Raw genomic sequence first — 25,100 nt, 5'->3', positions numbered from 1 at the left:
TAATTTTTTTGCATTACCAGAAGTAGAAACAAAGTGCGCATCCATTAAAAAAACAAAAAAGGTGGGCGTGAATATCATCAATTCCGGTAGGAAAAGGAGAAGAAATAAACAACATTCAGTATACTTATTAAAGAGGAGAGAAGAAGCGAAAAGAAAAGAGAAATCATTCATAGGTTCATCCAACTTGCACCATGGGATGCACGCACAACCTGATTAAAGCTCTAGCGGCTCCCTTAGTTTTATATCAATTTGGCCAAAAGTAGAGAAATTCCCAGAATCCCGTCTGGTCGTTCAAACCGTAAACGCCTTCTTTGGAGAACAACCACAAGCACTGAGATGTACACCTACGCCAATCCCTATCGAACGAGAATGCATCGAAATGAAACTCACTTACCTTATCCCACCCCATGTCGCAGTAGAAAAGCGTGGTTCCAATAACGTTAACGGAGAAATCCCACCCAAATTCTCCTCCGTCTGTCACGATGTGCTCGCCAAGATCATTGTCTTTGGATTGGCAATGAACGTTCATACTCCTCCCACCTCCTAATCTATTCATAAGACTGACATGCACCTTGTCTGAAACAACAGACTCATACAAGGTCAGTACCACAACAACCATAAGCACATAGCTCAAACCCCTCATTTTGCTGTTGAAGGTATGGGATGCGTGGTGATTTTAGTTTTAAAATTTGAGGAAGGAAAGAGTATTTTTTATAAAAAAAATAATAAAAATAAGAAGAAGAAGAAGCCAAAAACAGTATTTATATAAAAGACGCAACGTTTGGCATTCCCTAGACGGTATCCATTTCCAATACAAGAGAATAATCCAGTACATTTCCAACTCATCTTATTACGGTGCAGATTCAGTTACTCTATCGGCCCACCCACCTATGGTCACAACATCCATTGGATAGGAGGTGTCCAACGTGGCACAAAATCATGGGACATGGGCATGAAAACCCATCCATTTCTCGCATGCCCTTACAAGTATGGTTGTGATCATCCAAGGGTGATCTTGTGCGACATCCTATTGAAAGATCCGACAATCATAGGTGGACCCCACATGGTTTGCACGGTAATAAGATACTAAGAGTTGGTAGTGGACGCTGGCGGTCTCAATTCTGGTGCTATTTCTAAGGAAGATTGGGGGACCGGATTTCCTGCTACCCCGGGGCACATAGATATACCTTTGCGCGGGCTGTGTGGACCCACAGAGATGTCCTTGACAAATACACTCCGTCCATATATTTTGAAAGACCACAATAGGAATAGGAATAGGAAAGGACTCTAAAAATCAGCGATCCATAACTCAGGTGGGCCACACCAAACGAAACCGTGGGAACGGAAACATCCACTGATGAAACCTTCCTGGAACTGGCCATGATGTTTAATAGGGTTTTTACCACTCAGATAAACTATAGGCACAAATATCATCCTGATACAAAACTTATGTCACCCCCAAAACGTGAGATTTGGATCAGCCTGATTTTTTAGACTCCTGTCCCATTGTGGTCTTACAAGACAAATGGACGGAGTGAATTTGTCACGGACATCTCTGTGGACCCCACACAGCCCCAGGCACAGGAATATCTCGCAATTGATCTCTGGGAAGATTGAAGATGTCGCCATCTAGAATCAACAAGGGATCGGGTACAAGGAGGGAAATCCATTTTAAAAGGCTCCTCTGCAGTTACGTTAATTTGCCATAGAGTTGCTACATGGTCACACGTTTGAAGGACTCATCTCGTGTTGACATGCCCCCCTGCGAAAAATCAGCCAGATCCATTCATAAGGTGGGCCCACAGGCCCACAAGTTGATTAGATTAAAGGGCCTTAATTTTTGGTCCAGAGAATGCTTAGGCGCCATCACACCTGATTAGTGGACCGGATCCCTCCACCCATGCCACATCAGCAAATCGTGCCACAGACGCCTCTTCAATTCCTCCTAGGCACAATCGCCCCCAGCATTTCTCATATATTTTAGGTGCAGGGGATGATTCTGTGAGATTAATCTGAAAAATAAGGCTAGTGATTTGGTGAATTTCAGCAGACCGGCCAATTATTCATATCATTCTTCCAGCTTATCCAACTGTAGGTTTAACAGTTTGGAGTGTCTGATAGAATGATCTTGGCCATTCAATCAACTGCTTACAAATGGATGGATAGCTATAAAGGATCAACACGCTGAGAGTACATGGTTTGATTGTCAGAGCATGCAACCAATCAGCTCAATCCATTTGATGGCCGCTAATAGGGGAGGATCAACTTATTGACGAATAATGGTCTGGATTTTGGAAAAAAATAATAATAATAATAAATGCTAATAGGACTAGGAAAATTGATAATTGCACTGGCCACACGTGCAGAAACAACAGCCACACATGGACAAGATAAGAGCACTTCACTGGCCTATTTCAACAGTATGGAGGCCATTTCTAAAAACCAGCCTCTATGATCTTTGTGTGGGCCACACTCCCTTCTACAACAATGAACAGTTCAGGGAAATCGACTGAAAGTTGAAATTCTCAGATATTTGTATGGCAAGTCTAGAGTAACCATGGCCGTGCTTATGGATGGTCAGTCATATTTGTTGAAGTGCATCAAGATAACTATCACCAAACATGCGGGGTTCTCCATCTCACCGGCATCCGATTACAGTGATGCCGTTCATGCACGAGAATCTGTCACGCATGCAATATGAAACTTGCCACAGTTATTATCCGTTCTGTACAGAAGACACTCAACCACAGCTATTGGCCCTTCTCTCTAATACTGACTTTCTCTATTCTATATCCCGTCCTACAGCATGCAGATTATGTACTGACATGCTACCGTGACTAGAAGATCTACCTAGATGACAGTTCCATCAGCGATGGTGGAGTTCTTCAACACCACTGTTATCCCAGAGCGGATATAGAAGCCCTGTGATGGTCTTTCAGCCTCCTTCACATTCTGCATAATGAGAAATCATGAATCAACAAATTGAATGGAATGAGAATGTATTAAAGTACAAACCACCAGTCACCACAAATACGAACCAGGAAAACTAGAATAAAAGGCAGGGAACATACATAATTCATGAAAAGGGGGAGGGGGGGGATAGCATAGTACATATATTATTAATCCGAAAGATGTAAAAACAGCACGGCTGTTTGGGGTAAGGAAGGGCTTACATCCGTATTTGCAATGACCACATCCCTTCCGATCTTTGCATTCTTATCGATGATACAGTTCCTGCAAGAAAGATTATTCACATCTCATCAGGAGGGACATGGATTCCTTAAAAATCTGGCTATTTGTTTGTCTTTGGATTACAATTCAATGTACCTAATTTTAGTGTTTCTCCCGACACCAACTGGAACTTTCTCCTCGGCCAGTAGGGATGCTATCTCTGCCTCAGTTTGATAGAAGTCAGCACCCATCATCATTGTATCCTATACATTGCCAAATAACTTAGAAGAGCTTGGAATTGATAATCCTATAATCTAATGGATTTTCAACTTTCATGGAGAAGTAAAGGACTGTATTTCTAGCTGTTTAGCCACTGTCAAGTATCTATCTATTAAAAAAAAAAATCTTTCCATCAATAAAAAAGGCACAGTTCAACGTCCAATTGATATGAAGAAAATGAAGGGAAAAGAGTGAACAACTGAAAAGAAGAATTCCTCACAGATAAATACTACAAATAAGCTACTTTTAAGGGAAAACTTTGAACGTTCAAAAGCTTGGTTTCCAAAGCTGCCACCATTCTTGGAAATCAATGTTGGCTTCCAAATTCCCACCACTGAGTGGTTACTTGGATTCCCTTACCATTGCTCTCAATAATGTCTTTGATCAAGATGACCTCCAACTAGTCAATCAACATCACTTGAATATTCATCATCATCATCTGAGCTTTATCCCAATTAGTTTGGGAATAATCTAATATTGAATGTTTAAAATATACAAATTCAATGTGAAAAAATGTAATTATGTCATCAACGACTGGATGCATATTTGCATCACTGGCTATTCCTTTGCTGATAAAGGACAGCTAGTTGAACACGGATGGTTGATAACACATGGGATTTGAAAGGTTATTTTTTACTACATTGGATTGGGGAAGCAAAATGAAAGGCAGAAATCAAGAAATGTAGCATACATATCAAATAAGAATGTAAGGATTCACATTCCCTTTCTCCCTCCTTCACTCCCTTTACAGGTAAGAAGGGCTCAAATTGAAGTTTTATATTCATTCATGATGGGTCTAATTTGATTAGAATGGATAATCCTGATTTGCATGCTATGATTGAATCCAGTATGAAAACCATACTATGCAAAAGGACAACCCAGTAGTGCAGCCTAGTCCTATGGATCTTACCCATCCGAGTCGTTCATATACTCTGTAGTGTATAAATCTATATATGTAAAAAAGAAAGTAAGCTTTTCATGTCCAAACCAAAGATTACCACATGAGTGCGTCATGGATGAGACGTGAATTACCTTCAGTTCAGACCCATACTCCAGTCTTGAGCGTATCCCAACTATGGAATGTTCAACACTGCATTCCCTTAAGAAGCATCCATGTGAAATTATGGAGTCCAAAATCTGCAGTAATAATAAGTAAGCACTGGTGAATATTTGTATCAAAGAGTTCAAGGCTCATCAGCAAGAATAGTAAATACACATCATACCCGGCATTTTTCTATCTTCGTTGGCGGTAGAAACCTAGGAGACGTGAAGATTGGCTTCAGCGGATCATAAAATTGAAACTTGGGAGGCTTCACCAAACATTAGACAGCTTCAGTTCGAAAAAAATTGTCGAACTCAAAAAAACTGTACACAGACAAGTAGTTCATGGGAGATGTACCTGATCTGTGAGAGCCAAGTTAGCATCAAAAAAGGACTTAACGGTTCCAATATCTTCCCAGTAGTCATTAAATAGATATGCCTGCCAAGGTATGAATGTGACAGCCTTGTTAGAGACTTCTACTTCTTTGGTTTAAATGCCCAATTTTTGTTCTCAGAAAACTGAGACCAATATATGGTTCCTTTCTTTATATAAAGGCCGATTGGAACCTGATAACACACTCTTAGACCTAGAAAGGTGCCAACAATTGCAGCAGCAGCCCCCTTGTAAACTGGCCTTTCAGAGAATCTACACTCTCTTTTTTTTTTTGAGAGAGAGATAATCTACAATAATACAGAGGCTTTTGAGGAATTCATTACCTGAACATTGTATTCTTCAGCAGCCATTGGAATGATCTCTGATCCAAAATCATTGGCTGTTGGATATTGCCATCTGAAACGACCAAATTGAGGGGGAAAACTTACTGATCGAGGACAAGATCAATATCAAAATGCAGTTTCTTGCTGACACCCAATTGGTTTTTAGTTCATTCAGAAGAATAAAGGTGATTCATGCCTTACATATGCATCAGACAACATGGCAACTGTCACACCACCTTTACTGATTAATTGTTCTTTTTCCTTTTCTTTTGGAAAGATAATTGATTAATTTTCTTCTTTTTCTCACATTGTCAATATACAATTTCAACAGATCGATTTACATTTACAGAGCAGTTAGAGAGTAAGAATTCTCCCGTATACCGGTGTGAAATCCTCTGTAGAACAAGGGTAGGTCCACCCATGATCACCAACAATGAGGGTTCCATCACATAATGCATATAGATCCAATATAACCTCAATCAGATGATCACAAACACAAACATCCAACCAAGAGGCCTATAACATGGACGGTAGACTAAAAATAATCTTCCCATCCATTTTCAGCCCTTAATCAGCTTGTAGTGGTAATCTGATGATTCGCATCAGGTGATTTTGGGGCCACGGGCAATCTGCAGTGTGTCGTTCTTCCAATGGTCCACCATGGTTGCAGTTTGCCCACCTGGAACCCAGAATGGAATTTGTAACCTGAATACAGTAAGAAGAATTTTTACTGGACAATTGTTGTGTGTGTGTGTGGGTGGGTGGGTTTGGCCAACGTCCCCACGAAAATGGGGACGTTAGCAACATCCCTGGCGCTTTTAAATGGCGAGTGGTGTGATCCATCATTGACCTGAATCGTTTATTCATTCATAAAATAGGAGCAAGCCATGGTGTAAAAATCATGCCAATTGGATGATCTTAAGCGTCCGATCAATAGCAATGAAAACAGAACAGCCAAGATTAAGTGGAGAAACAAAATAGCTCCAATGTTGAAACATCTACTAGATAGATCCCACCCTATATTGCCTATGATTCCAAAGTAGCACTTTGGTTTGATGATTCTAACCATGCGATCTATGGCTCATAAACAACAGACGGTGTTAACAAAGTGGCCCCATTCAAAGGGTTAGGATCATCTGATCAGTGAGATTTTCGTACCATCGCTTGATCCCATTGGTACTATTGAATGAACCATCCCGGTCAATGATTGGGTGTCTCACATGTCATTCAAAAGGCTTGGGGACATTACTAACTTCCACATAAAAGTGGGGGTGTATTCATATTTGCTTTATATTTTCAACATTATACTTCTGAGTTCTGACTATACACACATTGAACCTATTTGGATGGTTACGTCAAATACCTCAGATGTGTATAATATTGACGTGTCTGTGATTAAGTGGCATAAAAGAGTCAACAAAAATTCAAATTCAACATCAATCATAGATATAAGCTCAAAGCTCAATTTGGCATCGATAGACATGCAAAAAGTGTGCTTCCCACTCATTAAGCTGGGAAAATACATATGCATGTTTCTGGCACAAGATGGCAGGAAGCATGCCTGTCCCAAGAACATGCATGAATAGACAATTACCTTAGAAGCTTTAGAAGAAGCTCTCTTTTGAACAAATAAATCCCCATTGATGCAATATATGGAAATTTCTTTGCATCCTCGGAAGACAATCCTAGAACTGTTGTGTCCACTTGCTGCAATAACACCTTTCAGTTAGATATAAGCTGCTTGAGAGCACAATAGATCTAGCCAAGAAGTTTAGATTACAGATCAGTTACTGTGCATTATATGTGCACAAGTTGGGGTGTGTGAATTCAAATGACCAGGAAGAAGAAATGGGAAGAGGGAGCATCTGTACCATGGATTCCAGACTTTTACCCTTGGGTTTTTCACTAAACTGGAGGATCCGACCTGTTTCGTCAATCTTCATCAATCCAAAATCAGAGGCACGGCTGCAGGATGGGGAAAAAGAAACCTCTAATGCTATCAATTTTAGTGAACATATCTTTTATTTCTTGGTTCAAAATTACACTTAAAATAATATCTAAAATACACTACTATCTAAGAAATGCGATATCAATGCACCTATAAATTTTTACCTATCATCCATGGGGACACAAGAAACAGATATATCAGCACCTGAATTAATATGCTTCTGCATGTTGCATTCAAGTCCGTAATGAGAGCTTATGGAAATAATGAAAAAGAAAACTAGATAAATATCCAAGGAGAAGCTTAGGATGAACCTGTACAAAGTCCATATAATCCATTCTATAGAGATGATCACCAGATAAAATCAAAATGTTCTCTATATGTCTATTCTTCGCATCCTGCACAGGTTTCCAGGATAAAGATTGATAAATTTATTGAAGTCAACAGATTGTAAAAATGCGCTGCCATCAGGAAAATGCTGTTTGTGTGCGAGCACACAACTGCCCTGCATGAATGACTGCTTTAGCACAAAATGCAACTAGAAATAGCAGTGAATTTGTAACCAGTCTACAAACCTCAAAGAGCCATACAAATTGTCTTAGAGCATCAGCTGTTCCCTGAAACCACTTCTTTCCAGATTCACCTTGTCTCTGAGTAGCTGCTAATACCTATTAGATATTCCACCAAAATAGAACAAAGAAACCTTAACCACCCTATTTCACTAGCTAGTGTGCACCTGGCATACACCATGTGGCGTTTGACCACAAGTATTCTCAAGCCTGAGACACTAAGGTATTGACATTCTTATCCAATTACCATGATGGGAAAGAAATCAACGTACCTCAACAAAGCCATTTCCAAAGTTAATGCCATTTCCAGAGTGATAGGTTCGAGCAAGATGACGGTTAAGAGATTGAGAGTTGAACTGGGTCAGAATGAAAATTTTGTTAATTCCACTGTTTATGCAGTTACTCATTGGAACATCAATAAGCCTATAGCCTCCCCCAATCGGTACCTAGGTGCCAGGAAAAAAAATTATTATTGGGATATAGATCCATTATTCTTTGTAATTGTGTATGGTAAAAGTTAAAAAGAACCATGGTTATCCCCTCATGACATTACTAAAATAATAGCTTTCAGTATAAAAGAATAAATCCAACAATGCTAAAGTCCACAAAGCAATGAAAATGAGTAATGCAGCCAGAGATGAAAACTGGATCAAAGATCACATGCAACACATACCATACAATAGTATCATTCACAAAGAAGAGATAAAAAAAAACTTTTATTCAACCATCTATAGAGTTACATGTCCTATAACAACTATTTATAGTTTAGAGAACAAGAGGCCTACTGCAGTGTGATTTGACTAATTGCCCATGCTTAAGTAACTTTAGGCTTTTCACTTTATTTTAAAACATAAAGAAAAACTGAGGAACTGCTCTCACCACATGTGTGACCATGTGGATCCTGCACATGTGGCCTTGTGAGGCCCACACATGTGGCCAACTGGCCATCCCCATGTGGGCTTGGGTTTTGCTCACATCAATTCCCCAAACTTCGAAAGAACTCGACCTCAAGTTGCATCATCAGGAGGGAACATCCAATTGCTGCATTGTCATAGTGAGTCTTCTTCCTTGGCATTGGCCACTATTACAGATTCTTCATGGTTGGCAAGGTACCCCTAAATATGAAACATGACTTTGATTCCACCTGCACTCTTCGGCTGATTCAGCTCTCAATGGCTCTAAGTCTTCTTCACGATTGGTAATCCTTTTCTTTCTACTTGATGTTCTTGTTTGGGTGCGTAGTTGGTTTCTTCTTGTCCTTCGTGCCTGCTATTTAGTTCCATGTCATCATGCACTACCTTTGAAATCTGTGGTTGTCACAGAAATGATCTTCATTCTGTTTAAATTGTGACACTAAAATCACTATGGGTTTATTCACTTTTATGAGCCCATATGACCCATGTTTCACATGCTAACAAAGCCTAAGTGTTAGTGGACCCCTGTAGGGGTATTTTTTGACACTTCCCTCTTGAAAGGGCAGCTTTTAGGGTAAGTTATATTAGGTTTAAGAGAGAGTTACGATTTTTGGTTGATTTTGGATATTTTGAGAGCCTTCAAGGGGAGAGAGCTAGGGTTTTTTGCTGTCAGTTCTCTCTATCTCTATAACCTTCTCTAAATAGTAGATTGATCGTTGCTTTGTGCCATGGTTTTTTTCCTACGAGGGTTTCCCATGTAAAAGTTGTGTGTTCTTTGTGTGCAGTTGCTTGGATTTTTTGTTTTCTCTTGTTTGTTTCAATCCAAATTAAGGTGCTTCCGCAAGGTGATTGAGTGCAAGTGGATATTCCGGAAGAAACTAGTTAGGTACAAGGTCAGATTGGTAGAAAAGAAATATGCTCAGAAGGAATGTGTCGACTTCAGTGAGATTTTCACCCTAGTGCTAAAGCAGGTATTTATCAAATTTGTATTAGTTTTGGTTGCCCAATACAATATGGAATTGGAACAGTTGGATGTTAAAACTGTATTTCTACATTGAAAATTAGAAGAGCAGATTTACATAAAGCACCCAGAAGGGTTTGAGGTGCAGGGAAAGAAATATATTGTTTGCAGGTTGAATAGGTCGTCGTACGGCTTGAAATAACTGCCTAGGCAGTGGTATAAGAAGTTTAATTCTTTTATGTTGAGCCAGTGTTTTAATAGAAGTGAATTTGATCGTTGTGTTTATTTTAGAGCACTAAGTGGCAGAGAATTTATCAATCTAGTGTTATATGCTGGTGATATGCTTATTACCAGCTACAACAGTTTGAAATCAACATGTTGAAGGCCTGGTTATCGAAAATGTTTGAAATGAAAATCTGGGGGTTATAAAGAAGATTCTTGGCATTAATATACACAAAGACATGGAAAAGAGCATGTTATGGTTGTCTCAGGAGAAATATTTTAAAAAGGTTCTAGTCAAGTTCGAACTAGAAAGGGCAAAACCGGTTAGGACTTCCCACGTTGCTCACTTTTGGCTTTCTTCAAAATTGTCATACGTCAAATGAAAAAAAAGCGGTATATGTCTCACGTGCCCTATTTCAGCGCAGATGGTAGTCTTATGTATGTTATGGTTTGTACGAGACCAGATATTTCACATGCAATTGGTATTGTAAGTAGATACATGTCAAACCCCAGCAAGCAACATTGGTAAGTGGTGAAATGGTTACTTCGTTATATACGAGGTGCGACGAACTATGTCTTGTGTTTCAGAGATTTAGAGGAGAGACTCGTACTTAATATTGATTCAAACAATAAAAGAAATGTGGATAATAGAAGTTCTACTTCCGTTTATTCATTTATGCTAGCGGCTGGAGCTATTGGTTGGATATCTAAGCTTCAGTTTGTGGTTGCACTTTCCACTGCCGAAGTTGGATACATGACAGTGATAGAGGCATTCAAGGAAGTTGTTGGGTTGAAAGGGATGATGAATGAGTTAGGGCTTCAGTAGGAAGTTGTACTTGTGCATTTAGACAACGAGAACGTAATTAATTTGGTGAAGAACTCGATATATAACTCCCGAACTAAGCATATTGATATTTGTCATCACTTTATCCAGTAGATGCTAGAAGAAAGTTACTCTTGAGAAGATTCACACCAGTGAGAATCTAGCGGACATGCTTACGAAGGTCATTCCTGCAGAGAAATTTAAGTTTTGCTCGACTTCTTTGGGCTTGGAAAGAAAGGAATGGAAACGGAGTCTGTACAAAGCGATGATGGTGATGCTTAGAAGAAGATTGGCAAGGCAAGGAAGTGATTTTGCTATCAAGGTGGAGATTGTTAAAATTGTGACACCAAAATTACTATGGGTTTATTCACTTTCATGGGCCCATATGACCCATGTTTCGTATGTTAACAAGGCCCAAGCGTTAGAGGACCCTTAGAGGGGTATTTTTGATATTTTCCTCTTAAAAGGGTGGCTTTTAGGTTAAGTTATGTTAGGATTAGAAGAGAGTTACGATTTTTTGTTGTTTTTAGTGTTTAAAGAGCCTCCAAGGGGAGAGAGCTAGGGTTTTTTGTTGTAAGTTCTCTCCATCTTGTAATCTTCTCTGAATGGTAGATTGATCGTCGCTTTGTGCCGTGGTTTTTTTCCCATAAGGGTTTTCCACTTAAAAATTGTGTGTTCTTTGTGTGTGGGTGCTTGGATTTTTTGTTTTCTCGTTTGTTTCAAATCCATATTAAGGTGCTTCCGCAGGGCCAGTTCTCCAGCACATTCCTCCATCCTTTCCTCTTAGAGGATCATCCTTCATTTGGGGGAAGTATCCCTTTTCATCAAACACAAGGTGGTTGGTGTCGGTGAACCCACAATACTTCACAAAAGGATCATACACCTGAAGTTGGCCAAGTAGGACGTGATTGCAATGAAGCTCATGTTACACCAACTTGGTGAAATATTGTCCTAATAATGAGTGACTATTTTGAGTGTCTTGAGTCCCTCTTCACGCTATATGGACATTGATCTTCAATTAGGGATGGACCCGCTATTGATTTAAATTAAAGGGATGGATCAAAAGGTTGGTGGGTGTACACCAATGGTGGAATAGGGTTGAATAGATGGGAAAGGCGATGATCTAAGTTAGATATAGGGTTTTGGGGAGTGCGAGAAGCAGGAGACTTTTTTCTTTTTCTTTTTTTCCTCTTCTTTTTTTAGTAGGAAAGGGGGACGATTACCGCTAGGTTTTTATTTATTTTATTTATTTTGCGGGGAGGGGGGGATTGGGTTTTGAGATGAGTTTTGAGATGGGAATGACAGGGATAGAATTTGTTATAGCGACGATAGATTTAGGGAACTAGTACCTTAGGGAGAAAATGATTATGTAACCTATTGGTTAGAAAGAGGAATGAAATACAATAGTATGGTGTTTGAGATAGCACCGAAAATAAGGAGAATGGACACTTGGCGGGGTTTTAGCAAGAGAATTGGAGGGATAGGGTTTTTGATGGATTTGGTATAGTAGGATGGATTTTGAGATGGAGATGGGAGGGAATAATGAAAAAGAGAGAGAGAGAGAGAGAGAGAGAGAGAGAGAGAGAGAGAGAGAGAACAAAGGTAAGAGGATCAAGAGAAGATCAAGGGGGATGCCTCAAGCTCCTAAGGATGGAATTTTCTTTGTTACCACTTTAAGGCAACTTGAGATGAAAAGTTGATCAAAGATCACAAGCAACACAGGCCATACGATCAAGTATTCTTCATAAAGAAGAGAGAAATGTTTTATTCAACCATCTACGGAGTTACATGTCATCATCATCATCATCTAAGTGTTATCCCAATTAAATGGGGTCAGCTGTATGAATCCTATTATGCAATTCCACTCTATCAAGGGCCAAACCTTCAGATAGACCATAGGTCATCAAGTCTTCCATGCATGCCCTTTTGGGCCTTCCCCTTGCCCATTTAGAGCCTTCAATTTGTACCAATTCACCCCGAATTGGCATGGTTCTGGGTGTCTGTTGCACATGCTCAAACCATCTAAGTCTACTTTCCCTCATCATATTACCTATTGGTGTTGCTCCTAAGTTCCCTTGAATGAATTCATTTCGAATTCTATCCTTCCTCGTCTTGCCACTCATCCATCTCAACATCCTCATTTCAGCCATGCTCGTCCTATGAACATGTTATTCAACATTTTGTCATGTAAAGCATGGCTCATCTTATAGCTATCCTATAAAATTTCCCTTTTAGTTTGAGCAGTACACAACGTTCGCATAAGTGGCCTTGTGCAATGTGATTTGACTAAATTGCCCCTACTTAAGTACCTTTATTAGTTTTTAAGTAGGGCACTTAAGGCTATCCACTTCATTTTAAATCATAAGCAAACAAAACTAAAGAACAACTCTCCAAGTGTGTGACCATGTGGGGCCCACATGTGATCTGCAGGTGGCTACTGTTCACATTTGGTGACTATAATAGATTGCAAGTTAAGAGAACTGTGGCAGATGCGATGAAAAACTGACATACATGTTTTCAGCCAACAAAGTGTATGGAAATTTATCTGGAGAAAATCGATGCCTGAACATCAAAAACAAATCATTGCATCAAGGAAAGCTATGAAGCAAGATTTTGCAATTAGTAATATTAGTGAGCATAGTAAGTGAAAGGTATCTCCCCATCTCAATTTTCTTACAGCTGGCTTTGCCCTTGTCCGAGTTAGAGGAAAAAGTCGCGTTCCAGCCCCTCCACCTAATATGACCGAGACAACTGTTTTCGGGTCTGCATTTGGTTTCGCAAGCACTGGTGCCTGCAAGGTCTGTTTACCAATTTTGAATAAGAAAGTAAATCTTCTGAAATTTATAAAGCAAATAACTACTCTACAAGTGTCTGACTAAAGCTTGAAATCAATGATGTTTGCACAGTTATTTCAGCACTCAGTGAGCCAATGTTATATTGCCACACAGTATGGCCAGAAAAATGTATTAAAGGAAGAAAATAAAACCCAAAACAAGTTAATAAGCACAAAAGAAAATGCGAAATTGACGAAAATGATAACTATCTTTGTAGTTTGGAAGTAATAAATGCTATCAATTCAATGGGCAATGGGCAGTCAGCAGCCCACGATCCACAATCGTTAGGAGAAAAAAGAAATAAGAAAAACAAAAAAAAACACGCCAATTGATCAACATTAACAACTCTAGCACCTAAGGGCATGAATGGAACTTTAACACAATACTCAGAATTAGAGGGTATGGAACTTTCACTTGAATCAAACTACAGAAGACCATCCTCTTCAACAAAAAGAAAGAGGTTAAATGAAGTAATTATTTGTCGAGCTTTGCTAAGCCCACGCATGTACAATAATGCTAATGCACATGCAACCACATGTGCCAACTTGGCACATTGGTATGAGATCCAATGCATTCATTATGGCTTGGCTGAAGTCTTTTTTAACCTTCCATATGTTTCTGACATTGTGGCCCACCTTATGGATGGCTTGGATGTTGCATCTGTCAACCATGCTAGCACATGTGTTGGCATGTGCATCAGCATCATTGTACACGCATGCAGCTTAGAAGAGCTCTTATTCGTGAGTGAACCCAACGTGACTCAGGGCAAAATGATTGAGCATCTGTATTCTGCTGTATTTGGGGCAGTACTGAAAACAAGAACCGCATTTCCTGAGCTTCTGTTTTTTTGGGCTTTTTTGTCCCAATCAACATCTGTCTCCTTTCAGAAAGGAAACGTCTGAAGATTTTGGCAGAAAAAGCATCCCACCCTGACTGCTACCCAAGGGACATCCAAACGAATCTATAGACATCCCATTAGAAAGCGAATACACTGCTAGTTGCTCCGTCTTTCTTGAATCTTGGAGACTATGGCGAGACTTAGCATGGCTGACAGAATAGATCAATTCAAAGCAGGGGTTGAATTAATCCGACAAGTAAATGCAAACAATACATCAAAACAGAGAAAGGGATCAAGAAAATGAAAGCTACCATGAAATCGTTGGTGACGTCTGCAGTGACAGAATTCAATATCAAGCTTTTCGCCCCAGCATCTCTTCTGCCACCAACGCCATGTCTTTCCAACCGCGCACCCAATACTCTGCTCTTTGCAGGGTCTGCTGAAGCTCTATCACCAAAGAAAGATGACGATCGAACGGAAATTGAAACTCTGTCTTGGTGCGGCCGGATCTTCAAAGATGGGTCCCGGGACCCAAGCACCAATGATGGTTGATGTAATGCACCCGTCATTGCTAGTGAGAAACTAGATCAATTGAATCCTCTGGATTTTCTCTTAATATGAAGAGAATCCGGAAAAATCTGATCCTCTACGACTCTATCTTCTTCCTGGAAAAGAGAAGCGTCCGAAACAAAATCTTCTGAGACCTGATCTTCTACGACTGCGATTTTGATTTCGTGTCTACTAGGATTCTAAACACAAATCAATCGCTATCAAACGGACTACTTATAAAAACACACACACACACACACAAAAAAAATCGAGAAATGACAAAAAAACGATCTGACGCAGATAGCGGCGCTATATATATATATATATATATATATATATATATATATATATATATAAAGAAAAAGAAGGAGATTTTCCGATATTTTTAAATTCGAAATCTGAAAATGCGGCCAGCTAACGATCAGGTGGCATTCGAGCCGTTCTTGAAGTTACCTGCTGCAACTGAATATCATCCGTCCGTTATTTCCCTGAAAATCCGTTGCCGCAAGATCGAGCAAGGAATGGCTCCACCAATGCCTTTTGCCCTCTGTGGACGAGGAATCCGTATAAGCGTATGGGAAAAGCAATCGACGGATCCGATTTGTACGGAGATTCCTTTTTCTAAAGATTTTCTATCCCAAATATCTTTTGATCGAATGAGGAACGAGAGAAATACGTAACTGTTAGCAGATCCGACGGATACAACAAATCCGTATGCTGTACGGCTTATCTGATAGACATAACTCAGCTTCGAGAGTGGATTGAGAAGTAACTGCAGAAAAGGAATTTTCAGTGTAACGAGCTGAAGAAATGCATGTTTGTTGAATTGGATGATCGAGATGGAGAGAGATGTGAAAATATTAGTGTACTTCCAGCTGCGATTCTGGTATTGACCAGATCGGAAAGAGTGCGTCGAAAAACGAGCTTGCTTTTAAGCAATTAATTCAGAGACGCAGAGATGAATGAATGAAAGATTCTATAGTTGAATTGGATGATCGAGATCGGCCAGAATCGATCCGAATGAATGAAGATGTCATAGACTATATGAAGCAGATCGCCATCAACGCGATTGTAAAATGTGGTTAGTAAATAGCGGGGAATCGGACGCCATCAAACTCCACTTTTCTCCCGTAATCGAAGCGGCGGAAACGGATCTTGAATCGCCTTTTCTCGTCGCGTAAAAGCTGCAGAGCTTTTTAAGCTCAACGCGGTTTGGCTGCTGACCCAACGCCAGTCAAGCTAAGCTCGTGTCAAAGCTCTGTTGCTCCACCATGATGGACGCCGATTGGCTGGTGTACCACAAACCGTCCATCCATTTGGCGATCTCGTCCTAAGGCTTGAGACGAAAATTAAGAGAGATATCTAAATATCAAGTGGACCACACTGCAAAAGGCACTGGGGATTGAACGTCTACCGCTGACACCCTTTTGGGGGTCGCAGAAGTTTTAGATAGTATGATATTTGTTTTTCCTCTTCATCGAGGTCTTTTTGACACTACGAGTAGATTGGAATTTTTGACATTTCAAACATAGTGGATGGAAAATAAACATTACGGTAGGCCTATGAATGTTTTAACACGCTTCTATATGTGGAATGGTCCAGTTGAGTTTGGTATATGTTTTTTTTTTTTTTTTTGGCGAACAGTATAGATATAATAAATATATCGTGATTTTTTTTTTTTGGGCGAACAGTATAGATATAATAAATATATCATTTTGGGCTCACGTAACTTTAATCCGCTTTGAACAATTCCTACAATCAGTAACTCTTGAGGAGCGTCAGCGCTATATGCGCTTTAATCACGTCCTCTGTCCATTTTTTTCAGCTCATGAGCGGATCCAAAGCTCAAGTGAACTACACAGATCTTCCCTTGGATCGAGGGTACCTGGCTTTATGAACAGGTTGGATGGTGGCTCCAGAAAGTTTTAAATAGTAAGTGGTTAATCCCTACTGTTTCCTGTGATGTGGTTCACTTAGTTTGGTCTCATTTTTGAAACCATTCTTTAAAAGAAGCTGGAAAAATGAAGACCGCCTGGATAAAACAAATACAACATGGTAGGGCCCATGGAAGGTTGACATAAGCTGGCTGGCTAGTGTTTGGGTCACCAGCCAAACCGTGTGGGAGATGAAACGCGGTCCAAATCATAGCGCTGTGTGGACGGAAATTGGATTGCCTACTGAGTTACTCAATATTGTTTATCGTCCTAAGAGTGAACTCTGGTGGGCTCACCTTGAATGTACCTAGTTCATCGGCGCTGTCCATCCCTTCTTCCAGCTCATTATTCCTAACATGTGGTGTGGTCCACTTGATCTTTGTATATGTTCATTTTTGAATTCAAGTCCTAAAATTATCTGGTAAAATGGATGGAAGGAGTGGATAAAGTATATAAATTACGGCAGACCCCACAGATTTTACTCAGTACGCAATAGGCTTTCTGCTGACTCGCTGGCTTGCTGCGGTGGCTCTCTAGATAAGTCAGGTTGGCTTATTTTTGGTGTGGTCCCTTAAGCTTTTGCACAGCTTAGCTTATTTTTGGTTCTGGGTTCCAGATAAGTCAGGTTGATGGCCCCAAAATATTCATGATTGAGGTGCAGCTCTGGGAATTTTATGCTAAATATCTCTTCTTATTTATTCAGTGGTCAGGAGAACGATCAGGGCGATAAGCATCCATCCTTGGAGGAGATCACACCACATAGAGTTCTTAATTTTGAGTGGAGAGAACCTGATTCAACACTCGTTTTGTTACATCGAGGAAATGCTATTTGCATCGGTGGCGAACCTGAAACCTTTCATAAGATGCTTGTTTATTAAAAATGGTTTTGTTTAAAAAATTATTATTATATATATATGTGTGTGTGTGTGGGGAAAATTATATCATGAGGTCCAACTCATGAGAACTTCCAATGAGGTTAAGCTGTGTGGGCCCCACCGTGATGTGTGTTGAACATCTACCCCATAAGCTAGATGCACCATTCCATGGTGGGCCACAAGCTTAAAAATCAGTTAATCCATAACTTTGGTGGGCCACACTACATACAACAAATGAGAGGGGTTACCCTCCCATTAAAACATTTATAATCATTTATTAAGCCCATTGAGACGTGGTTTACAAATTCAGTCCATCCATTATCTATGTCCCACAATTAGGGGTCAAACCAAGTTTTAACAGCATGCAAAACTCAAGTGAGCCCCACCAAATGCTTTTATATATTTTAAGCATGTCTTTACATGGTTTTAGATGATATGACCTACCTAAATTCCATATACAGTTGATTTTTGAGATATCCCATGACCCACAGGGGACCTATCAAATATATGGCATACACATGGGAAGTTCCTTTGAGGTTGACCTCACAATACCTCTCTCTCTCTCTCTCTCTCTCTCTCTCTCTCTCTCTCTCTCTCTCTCTCTCTCTCTCTCTCTATATATATATATATATATATATATATAAGGATTTGCAATCATTGCGATTTTCAATTACATTTCTTGAGATTCTACCAATCCAAATAGGCCCTCAGCATCAACATGTGCATTTATTAGGTCTCCTTTAAATTATGGGATATCCCAAAAATCAGTTGTATACTGAACTCAGCTGGGCCAAACCATCTAAAACCATGTGAAGACATGCTTAAAACATATAAAGGCACTTGGTAGGGCCCACCTAAAATTTAGATGCGTCTGAAACTTGGTCTGACCCCTCATCCAAGTGGGACACACATAATGGATGGGCTGGACTTGTGAACCACATCTCAGTGGGCCTGAAAAATGATTATGAATGTTTTAATAGGAGGGTAGCCCCTCTCAACTTTTGTACATGGTGTGGCCCACACAAGTAATGGATTGACTTGATTTTTAAGCCCTAGGCCCACCATGGAATAGTGCATCTGACTGAGGGGGTAGATGTTTGACACGCTTTACAGTGGGCCCACGCATACGCCACTGGAGTATTAAAAGGTCTTCATATACACGGGAGGAAATGTTTCATTTTGCCATGGGGTGATGTTAGACATGCTATGTATATGGTGGATTGTTCCCTTGCGTGTGGATCATCTACGGTGGATTGTCCCCTTGCCATGGGAAACGGATTGGCTACTCTCCCTTCCACCCGCCAATGGCTAGTGGTGGCTGTGGCTGGTGGCAGGGGGAATAGCCAATCCGTTTCCCTTACCATGGGGGTAGATGTTCGCCACGCTATGAAAACCTTTTAATACTCTTAGAGTATGGTGGATTGTCCCCTTGAAACCACACAATCAGCCTGATCTAAAACTCTAGTGGGCCATAGCTAAGAGAAGTGCAAATAATGGGAGGAAACTGTTTCATTTTGCCATGGCCCACCGGAGTTTTGGAGCAGGGTGGGCAATATGATTTCAAACCGTAAACATGAGCTGGACACGTGAACTCATTCTCATTTCGTTCCAAGAAAATCGGGAAAAGGTAAAGAGTCCTCCAAGTTCATTCGTAATTTCAGTGCCTTCTTACAAACCCCACACTAAATTTAGAGGTTGTTTTGCATGTCCACTCTATTTTAAACGACCAACCATAACAAGCTTGCATTCAAAAGGAGCCTTGTTTGCCACATCTCTCTCTCTCTCTCTCTCTCTCTCTCTCTCTCATCCAAAATCTCAATCTGTTTCGATTACTTGAATTTCCTTGAATATTCATCTTGTGGGTGTTTGGGTGATTGAGCTGGAAATGGCAACAAACAATGTCTGCCCACCGCCGATGAAGGCAACGTCGAATGGGTCATGGCAAGGGGACAATCCGCTCGATTATGCGCTTCCTTTGGCCATCTTACAAATCTGTTTGGTTGTAGCTTTAACGCGGGTTCTCGCTTTTCTTCTCAGGCCACTTAGGCAGCCAAGAGTCATCGCAGAGATTATTGTGAGTCCAACCAAACGCACCCTCTTTTTTCTTTTCTTTTTTTTAATAATTTTATTACAGTTTTCTTGAATTTTCAGAAAGATTTTATGGAGAATTTGATTAGAGAGGAAATCAGAATCATATCCTACATTGCTGTACATGTACACGTCGTTGGGAGGTGGTATATCAGGACCGTCCAACTAGTGGGTGGTTTCAAAATCACATGGAACATAAAGTCCGAGCTAACATTATATTTCTCCTCCCTCTCTCGAATTTCAACCGTCGATCAACTTTCTTTGTCACGTCTTTTGGACGTGTAGGATTACCAAGTGTCAAGTGATTTGGTCACCACATTTCGGACGCTCTGGATCATGCCACGTGTACGTATAATCTTGTCCATCTTTAATTGATCTGATTTACAAGAGCTTCTGATTTTGCAGGGCGGCATACTTCTGGGACCCTCTGTGGTGGGCCGCAGCAAGCGATTCCTTCACAACGTCTTCCCTAGTCGTAGCCTAACCGTCCTAGACACCCTTGCCAACATCGGTCTACTCTTCTTCCTCTTCTTAGTCGGCCTTGAGCTCGACATCCGCGCTATCAAACGAACCGGCAAGAAAGCTTTCGGCATTGCCATTGCCGGCATCGTCCTCCCATTCATCATGGGCATCGGTACCTCCGTCGTCCTCAGCTCCACCATCAACAAAGGCGTCCGACATGCACCTTTCCTTGTCTTCATGGGAGTCTCGCTATCCATCACCGCATTCCCCGTCCTCGCCCGCATTCTCGCCGAGCTCAAACTCCTCACCACCGACCTCGGACGTATGGCCATGTCAGCCGCCGCTGTAAATGATGTCGCTGCATGGATCCTTCTCGCCCTCGCCATTGCACTCTCTAGCACTGATAGCTCTCCTTTAATAGCCGTCTGGGTCCTTCTCTCCGGCGCTGCATTCATTTGCTTTGCAGTTTTCACTATCCGCCCCATCCTAGCAATGATGGCCCGTCAATCCCCTCATGGTGAGCCTGTCAAGGAGATCTTCGTATGCATAACGCTCTCCATAGTCCTGGCTGCTGGGTTCGTTACTGACATCATCGGTATACACGCTCTCTTTGGTGCGTTCATCGTCGGTCTGGTCGTTCCCAAGGACGGACCATTCTCAGGGGTGCTGATAGAGAAGGTGGAAGATCTCGTGTCGGGTCTGTTACTGCCTCTCTACTTCGTATCAAGTGGGCTAAAGACGGACATTTCGACGATCAGAGGCGGGCAGTCGTGGGGGTTGCTTGTACTTGTTATCGGGACTGCTTGTATTGGAAAGATTGGTGGGACAATGGTGGTGTCATTGATTTTCAAGATGCCGCTTAATGAGTCAGCTGCTCTTGGGTTCCTCATGAACACAAAGGGGCTGGTGGAACTTATCGTCCTCAATATTGGCAGGGACAAACATGTAAGAACGTTCTACTTTCCTATAATTTTAAAGTTTCTCGGCCCAGCTGTTAAATGCCATCGTTTTATAAGGACATGAGCCAAAAAAAAGAAGGCAGATAAAGCAATATTCCTAATCATAACTAACACAGCTAACTCATTCCTATCTATCTGCAATGCATTGAAACAGGTATTGAACGACCAGACCTTCGCAATCTTAGTACTGATGGCACTGTTCACCACCTTCATGACCACCCCTCTTGTCACAGCTGTCTACAAGCCAGCCCGGGGTATCCCTCCTTACAAACACCGTATGATCCAGCGAAACAACTGGGACACTGAACTCCGCATCCTGGCTTGCTTCCATAGCACCCGCAACATTCCCACCATGATAAATATCATTGAATCATCTCGAGGAACCCGTTCCCGTGGTATTACTGTCTATGCCATGCACCTCATGGAAATCTCCGAACGCTCCTCTACCATCTCCATGGTTCACAAAGCCCGCCACAATGGTCTCCCCTTCTGGAACAAGAAGCGTTCTCACAACGACCATATTGTCGTCGCATTCGAAGCCTACCAGCAGCTCAGCAGCGTCTCTATCCGCCCCATGACTGCCATTTCCAACTTCTCCACTATCCATGAGGACATCTGCACTAGCGCCCGACAGAAACGAGCCGCTCTCATCCTCCTTCCCTTCCACAAGAACCAGCGTATTGATGGCATCATGGAATCCCTTGGTTATGCATTCCAACATATTAACCAAATGGTCCTCCAACATTCCCCATGCTCTGTTGGCATCCTCGTCGACCGTGGCCTAGGAGGAGCTACCCAAGTCTCTGCCAGTGCACTTTCTTTCTCTGCTGTCGTTCTCTTCTTCGGTGGTCGTGACGACCGTGAAGCTGTTGCTTATGGCGCCCGCATTGCAGAACATCCTGGGATCATGCTCACCGTTGTAAAGTTTGTGCCTCCACCTGGCCAGACACTGATGTGGGATAATGGGAAGAACGTCAGTATCGACATGGATGCAGATGACAAGAAAGCAGATGAAGAGGGGATTGCTGAATACAAGAGTCGGAGTTATACAGCAGGGAAAGGGTCGATGTTGTATGAGGAGAAGGAAGTAGGAAGCCAGGATGAGATTATTGCAGCTGTGAAAGAGATGAGCCGGTGTAATATCTTCCTAGTAGGTCAGATGCCGCCCACTGCTCCTCTTACCACCAGGTCTGACTGCCCGGAATTGGGTCCCGTTGGCAGCTTCTTAGCATCGTCGGAATTCTCAACAATGGCGTCGGTGTTAGTAATTAAGCAATATAATCCGGCGGCGGATGTTTCGCTGATAGCGGGAGAGATGGTGGAAATACATGACTTGCCGGATACCCCAAGGAACTCAGAGTCATAAGTGGGTCAGTTTTCCGGTGGGTGGCGAGTCTTATGTTCTGATGAGAGCATTGGTTGAGGATTGAGAGAGAAATGGCAGTTTAAATATTTCAAATATTTTTCAGAAAATTATACTAGATCCGATTGGGCGCATATCACTGTTTTAAAAGCTACATGGTGCAATTATCAACTTAGGTCCATCCATGGATAGGCTCACTAGATGGACCGTCTGGATCTAGTGTGGAGATGACAAAACCTCATACTGGAGAAATTCTAGTATAGAAACTATGAAGTTTTGTTATTTTAAGTGGGTCTTGGTTCTTGAATATTTGAATGCCTGTCTGTGTTTTATAATTTGTAAGAAAATAGATGATAAGAGAATAGAATATTGGTAGGTATTTCTAGGCTGTAACATTTTTAAATTGGGAAGATTGTATTTTAAATTGCAACCATTTTTTTGGTGATGATGCGTATCAGATTGGCTGGTGTATCACACACCACTGATCTAGTTGTGTGTTGACGTCACCAAGTTCTGTGGGTCCCATAGTGAGGTATGTGTTATATTCAAACCATCCGGTAATTTGATGAGCTTGTCCTAAGGCTTGAGCCAAAAAATTAAACAGATGTAAAAATCAAGTAGACCACACTATAAAAAGCAATGGGTATTGAACATCTACCATTGAAACCTTATTTGGAGTCACATAAGTTTTGAATCAATACGATATTTGTTTTTTACTTTTCATCAGGGCACATGTCACATTATGAACAAATTGAATGGAAAATAAATATTATAGTGGACTTATGAATGTTGTGGGCTCTATCATTTTATAAGTTTCAAGTTGATCTATGAACCTGGCCAACCATCTTGTGGGCTCTATCATAGATAGCTCATGTTTCAAAAATCAAACCTATAATGCAATCCTAGCTGCTGCTGTTTGTACATTTTCCTTTGAAAGCCACTTGCCGCATGGTTACAATCATCACATGTATTGTTGGGCCCACAGATGGATGGTCCCAACTAATTAGTCGGCCTGCCACCTGTGCTGTAGAGTGTGTGCCATATTTTGTTCCATTGGATCTATTGAAACATTTCCCAATACAAATTATAGATAGGATGATTGTTGTATTCCTACTCTGTGAAAGAATTTTTGAGCTTCAGATCAGAAAAGAGCCCGTTGAATTTAATTACAAAAAATTAAGATAGAAAATTTGAATATTTTATTAAATAATGTGTAATGCATGTGATTTTCTCGATTATACCATTGATAAAGAAAAAAAAAATCATAATTCCAAATTATCCAAAATAATAAAATTCTAACTCCAATAGAAGTTCTAATTCAATTACAATAAAACTTACTAGAAATAGTAAATTTTTCTAAAAATAGAAAGTCTTAAATTAATTTTATTAGATGAGTCCTAGCATGATTACAATCAATTTCTAAAAAATATATGAAAATTTAAAGCTATAAAAATAAAGAAATATAACAAAAATTAAAATTAATAAAAAAAAAAAAAAAATTTCTAAAATCTTGATTTTAAACTGAAAGTGTGCGTTTTCTCACGAAACAGATGGATACAACCTATTGTGTGAGTCGATTAACTCCGGATAGCCTGCTACATAAAGATGAATAGGTTATGTATACCATAATGGCTAATTTACGGTTCATATTTCAGACAATAATTTCTCCCTATCTAAAATGAATTTGTTTAAAACTGAATGCACCTAACCCAATTATGTCCTACCTTATGTAAGACTGGGCTCAAATTTAATGGACTACTTTCACTTCGTTTGGCTTCTTTTGGTCTACCCATGCTAAAAATGTATTTATGTCATGTCTTACATCAATGTCCAAACACCCGGAGTGTTCAAGAAAACAAACAAGACAAGCTCTAGTTCATCAAGATTGTTGTCGTTAGGGTTTTTAATGGGCCTTGCTTAGACCTGGTAAAATCAAAAATTTGGAATTAGGTTGCTTGAATAGTCCAAAATTTAGACCGAAGCCAACCCCATGCCCAGCCCATTGACAACCCAAGTTGTCGATCACCTCCTAGTACGTTGCTGCTTGTGTCATAGATCCATACGGTCCACCCAGCAAGCAACAATGTTAACATTGAATATGGTGGGCATTGAAAGTAAACCCAAGATTAGCCCATTTACCAAATGACAGAACTAAGGCCTATAATTGTTTAAGTTTTGAGCTGTTGTTGAGCTAATTAGACTACTATTAGATAAAAATTAATATTTCACAAAATAATCATTAGCCTGACACTAATGCCAAGACATGAGGTAACCATTAACAGTAGAATTGGGAGGGAAAACAAAATCTTAAAACGGATATCCATTTTCTAATTGTGAAAGTAAATCTTGAATTCTTTATACAAACACTCCGTGGTTAATGGAGCATTGGCTTAAGAACATAAGGGGTACTCTAATTATCTTGTTTTTGTAAAAAAAAAAAAAGGCTTTTGTCATCTGTAAAGTGTCTGCATACTTCTACTGAGATCATATGACAGCTTAATAGCCATGAATTAAAAAGTGCCATGTACAGCCGGGTAACGAGGGCTCAGGCTAGAC

At 40.6% G+C, this 25,100-nt stretch overlaps 3 protein-coding genes across 8 annotated transcripts; 1 reads left to right on the top strand and 2 right to left on the bottom strand.

Annotated features, from left to right (window-relative positions):
- Nucleotides 1-244: 244 nt before the first annotated feature.
- Nucleotides 245-643, bottom strand: LOC131231728 (self-incompatibility protein S1-like). The gene has a single exon (XM_058228030.1). The coding sequence runs from the start codon at nucleotides 641-643 to the stop codon at nucleotides 245-247; it is 399 nt and encodes a 132-aa protein (XP_058084013.1).
- On the bottom strand, nucleotides 443-16,108 carry LOC131230851 (glucose-1-phosphate adenylyltransferase large subunit 1-like). Of its 6 annotated transcripts, XM_058226866.1 has the most exons (17): nucleotides 15,317-16,106; nucleotides 14,626-14,979; nucleotides 13,320-13,442; nucleotides 7,995-8,168; nucleotides 7,729-7,821; nucleotides 7,468-7,551; nucleotides 7,321-7,376; nucleotides 7,080-7,173; nucleotides 6,803-6,915; nucleotides 5,209-5,281; nucleotides 4,850-4,930; nucleotides 4,674-4,760; nucleotides 4,483-4,587; nucleotides 3,328-3,434; nucleotides 3,174-3,234; nucleotides 2,851-2,952; nucleotides 443-576 (listed from the first exon to the last, which is right to left on the bottom strand). In XM_058226866.1, exons 2-16 carry the CDS (start codon nucleotides 14,881-14,883, stop codon nucleotides 2,851-2,853), a joined length of 1,611 nt encoding a protein of 536 aa, XP_058082849.1. In that variant the 5' UTR covers nucleotides 14,884-14,979; nucleotides 15,317-16,106; the 3' UTR covers nucleotides 443-576. The 6 variants fall into 6 exon arrangements, with proteins under 6 accessions (XP_058082849.1, XP_058082848.1, XP_058082847.1 ...); XM_058226865.1 differs by lacking the exon at nucleotides 443-576 and having other exon boundaries at nucleotides 2,496-2,952; nucleotides 14,626-15,063; nucleotides 15,317-16,105; XM_058226864.1 differs by lacking the exon at nucleotides 443-576 and having other exon boundaries at nucleotides 2,496-2,952; nucleotides 15,317-16,105.
- A 3,438-nt stretch (nucleotides 16,109-19,546) lies between these two features.
- Nucleotides 19,547-22,669, top strand: LOC131231278 (cation/H(+) antiporter 19-like). Its single transcript, XM_058227424.1, has 3 exons — nucleotides 19,547-19,746; nucleotides 20,166-21,167; nucleotides 21,336-22,669. The coding sequence occupies exons 1-3, from the start codon at nucleotides 19,558-19,560 to the stop codon at nucleotides 22,545-22,547; spliced, it is 2,403 nt and encodes an 800-aa protein (XP_058083407.1). The 5' UTR covers nucleotides 19,547-19,557; the 3' UTR covers nucleotides 22,548-22,669.
- The last annotated feature ends 2,431 nt before the right edge of the window (nucleotides 22,670-25,100 follow it).

Source organism: Magnolia sinica, chromosome 17 (genome assembly GCF_029962835.1).
Source record: "Magnolia sinica isolate HGM2019 chromosome 17, MsV1, whole genome shotgun sequence".
Classification (NCBI taxonomy): Eukaryota; Viridiplantae; Streptophyta; class Magnoliopsida; order Magnoliales; family Magnoliaceae; genus Magnolia; species Magnolia sinica.
This window is presented reverse-complemented; position numbering and strand designations above follow the sequence as displayed.

What these genes read in the sequence shown, in the direction of transcription:
- LOC131231278 (XM_058227424.1), top strand. Translation starts at nt 19,558, where the DNA reads ATGGCAACAAACAATGTCTGCCCACCGCCGATGAAGGCAACGTCGAAT. An exon ending in GAGTCATCGCAGAGATTATT is followed by an intron (nt 19,747 to 20,165) that starts GTGAGTCCAACC and finishes CTGATTTTGCAG; the next exon opens with GGCGGCATACTTCTGGGACC. An exon ending in ATATTGGCAGGGACAAACAT is followed by an intron (nt 21,168 to 21,335) that starts GTAAGAACGTTC and finishes GCATTGAAACAG; the next exon opens with GTATTGAACGACCAGACCTT.
- LOC131231728 (XM_058228030.1), bottom strand. Translation starts at nt 643, where the DNA reads ATGAGGGGTTTGAGCTATGTGCTTATGGTTGTTGTGGTACTGACCTTG.
- LOC131230851 (XM_058226866.1), bottom strand. Translation starts at nt 14,883, where the DNA reads ATGACGGGTGCATTACATCAACCATCATTGGTGCTTGGGTCCCGGGAC. An exon ending in CTGAAGAATACAATGTTCAG is followed by an intron (nt 4,931 to 5,208) that starts GTAATGAATTCC and finishes ATACCTTGGCAG; the next exon opens with GCATATCTATTTAATGACTA. An exon ending in CGAAGATAGAAAAATGCCGG is followed by an intron (nt 4,588 to 4,673) that starts GTATGATGTGTA and finishes TTATTACTGCAG; the next exon opens with ATTTTGGACTCCATAATTTC.